This window comes from Mandrillus leucophaeus, unplaced genomic scaffold (genome assembly GCF_000951045.1).
Source record: "Mandrillus leucophaeus isolate KB7577 unplaced genomic scaffold, Mleu.le_1.0 Scaffold312, whole genome shotgun sequence".
NCBI classification, from domain to species: Eukaryota; Metazoa; Chordata; class Mammalia; order Primates; family Cercopithecidae; genus Mandrillus; species Mandrillus leucophaeus.
In genome coordinates this window covers 2,837,119-2,838,851 of record NW_012103277.1, presented here as the reverse complement: position 1 = coordinate 2,838,851, position 1,733 = coordinate 2,837,119, and the positions used below count along the sequence as shown (strand labels likewise).

General features: G+C 39.0%; 1 protein-coding gene across 2 annotated transcripts; it reads right to left on the bottom strand.

The window, feature by feature from the left end:
• Positions 1-244: 244 nt before the first annotated feature.
• LOC105544892 (L-lactate dehydrogenase B chain) lies at positions 245-1,505 on the bottom strand. 2 transcript variants are annotated; one of them, XM_011987569.1, is made up of 2 exons: positions 1,226-1,499; positions 245-1,063 (listed from the first exon to the last, which is right to left on the bottom strand). In XM_011987569.1, the coding sequence occupies exons 1-2, from the start codon at positions 1,447-1,449 to the stop codon at positions 445-447; spliced, it is 843 nt and encodes a 280-aa protein (XP_011842959.1). In that variant the 5' UTR covers positions 1,450-1,499; the 3' UTR covers positions 245-444. The 2 variants fall into 2 exon arrangements, with proteins under 2 accessions (XP_011842959.1, XP_011842958.1); XM_011987568.1 differs by having other exon boundaries at positions 245-1,505.
• Positions 1,506-1,733: the final 228 nt, after the last annotated feature.

Genomic DNA, 1,733 nt, shown 5'->3' with positions numbered 1-1,733 from the left:
CCTGCCAACTTAGTATCTATATTAAATTTTGAGGTTTTTTGGTATAATTAGGATTACTATGTGATTCAGATAAAAACTTATTTATACAATTAAATTTATTGTATAATAAAGTGTTTTATTATAAATTCAAAAATAGGACACAAAATGTTAAAAAAAGTAAGGGCTTTTATTAAATAAATTACTTCTTTTCTTTACACATCAAATCTTTGAGGCATAGACTATTACTTCCTTTTCTTTTTTTTTTACACTACAATAGTTAATTTTATTTGTTCAAGAGCTCATATTGCAAGCATTAAACCAAGCATAGGCTTTGATTCTATGAGCCCAAATTCACACATTGAAGAAGATCAAAGCAAACCGCGATCCACGTACACAGATGAAAACTAAAGGCTCAGAGTTAATAACAGTGTAGTTTTTAAATTTCTATAGCCTAGAGCCCAGTAGTCACAGGTCTTTTAGGTCCTTCTGGATGTCCCACAGGGTATCTGCACTTTTCTTGAGCTGAGCAACTTCATCATCCTTTAGCTTCTGGTTGATAACGCTGGTTAATCCTCGGGCATTGAGGATACACGGAAGGCTCAGGAAGACTTCATTCTCGATGCCATACATCCCCTTTACCATTGTTGACATGGGATGAATCCTCGATAGATTTTTCAACATGGATTCAATAAGATCAGCCACACTTAATCCAATAGCCCAGTTGGTATATCCTTTTAGCTTGATGACTTCATAGGCACTTTCAACCACCATCTTATGCACTTCCTTCCAATTTTCACTATCATTGTCCGTTCCCATTTCTGGATTCAATTCCTGGAGAGAAACACCTGCCACATTCACGCCACTCCATACAGCCACACTTGAGTCGCCATGTTCCCCCAAAATCCATCCATGGCAGCTGCTGGGATGAATGCCAAGTTTTTCAGCCATAAGGTAGCGAAATCTAGCAGAATCCAGATTACATCCACTTCCAATCACGCGGTGTTTGGGTAATCCATTTAGTTTCCAGGTAACATATGTAAGAATGTCCACTGGGTTGGAAACCACAATTATGATGCAATCAGGACTGTACTTGATGATCTGAGGAATAATGAATTTGAAGACATTAATATTTCTCTGCACCAGATTGAGCCGACTCTCCCCTTCTTGCTGACGGACTCCTGCAGTTACCACTACAATCTTGGAATTGGCAGTCACAGAATAATCTTTATCTGCCACAATTTTAGACGTCTGAAGAAATAAGCTCCCATGCTGCAGATCCATCATTTCTCCTTTAAGCTTATCTTCCAAAATATCCACAAGAGCAAGTTCATCAGCCAGAGACTTTCCCAGAATGCTGATAGCACACGCCATACCAACTTGTCCAACACCCACTACAGTGATCTTATTGTTTGGGACTGTTGCCTCTTCTTCCGCAACTGGTGCAATGAGTTTTTCCTTAAGAGTTGCCATTTTGCACAGGAGGGAGAAGGCGCTGGAGACCTCAGTAACAACAGTGCGGAGAAGACGATGTCTATTACTTCCTTTTCTATATCTATTCCTTCCTTTCCCTTTATAACAGAATCCCGGATTCTAAGTGGACACAAACTCTAAGCTAAAAAATGATTACTTTTCCCATAGTCCCTTAAAGCTTGGTCTAATTAAGTTCTAGTTAATGAGATGCAAACTGTTACATAGTGCTCTGGAAAGTTTTCTTAGAAAGGAGGGGTCATGCATCTCTTCTGCCCTTTAAGCAA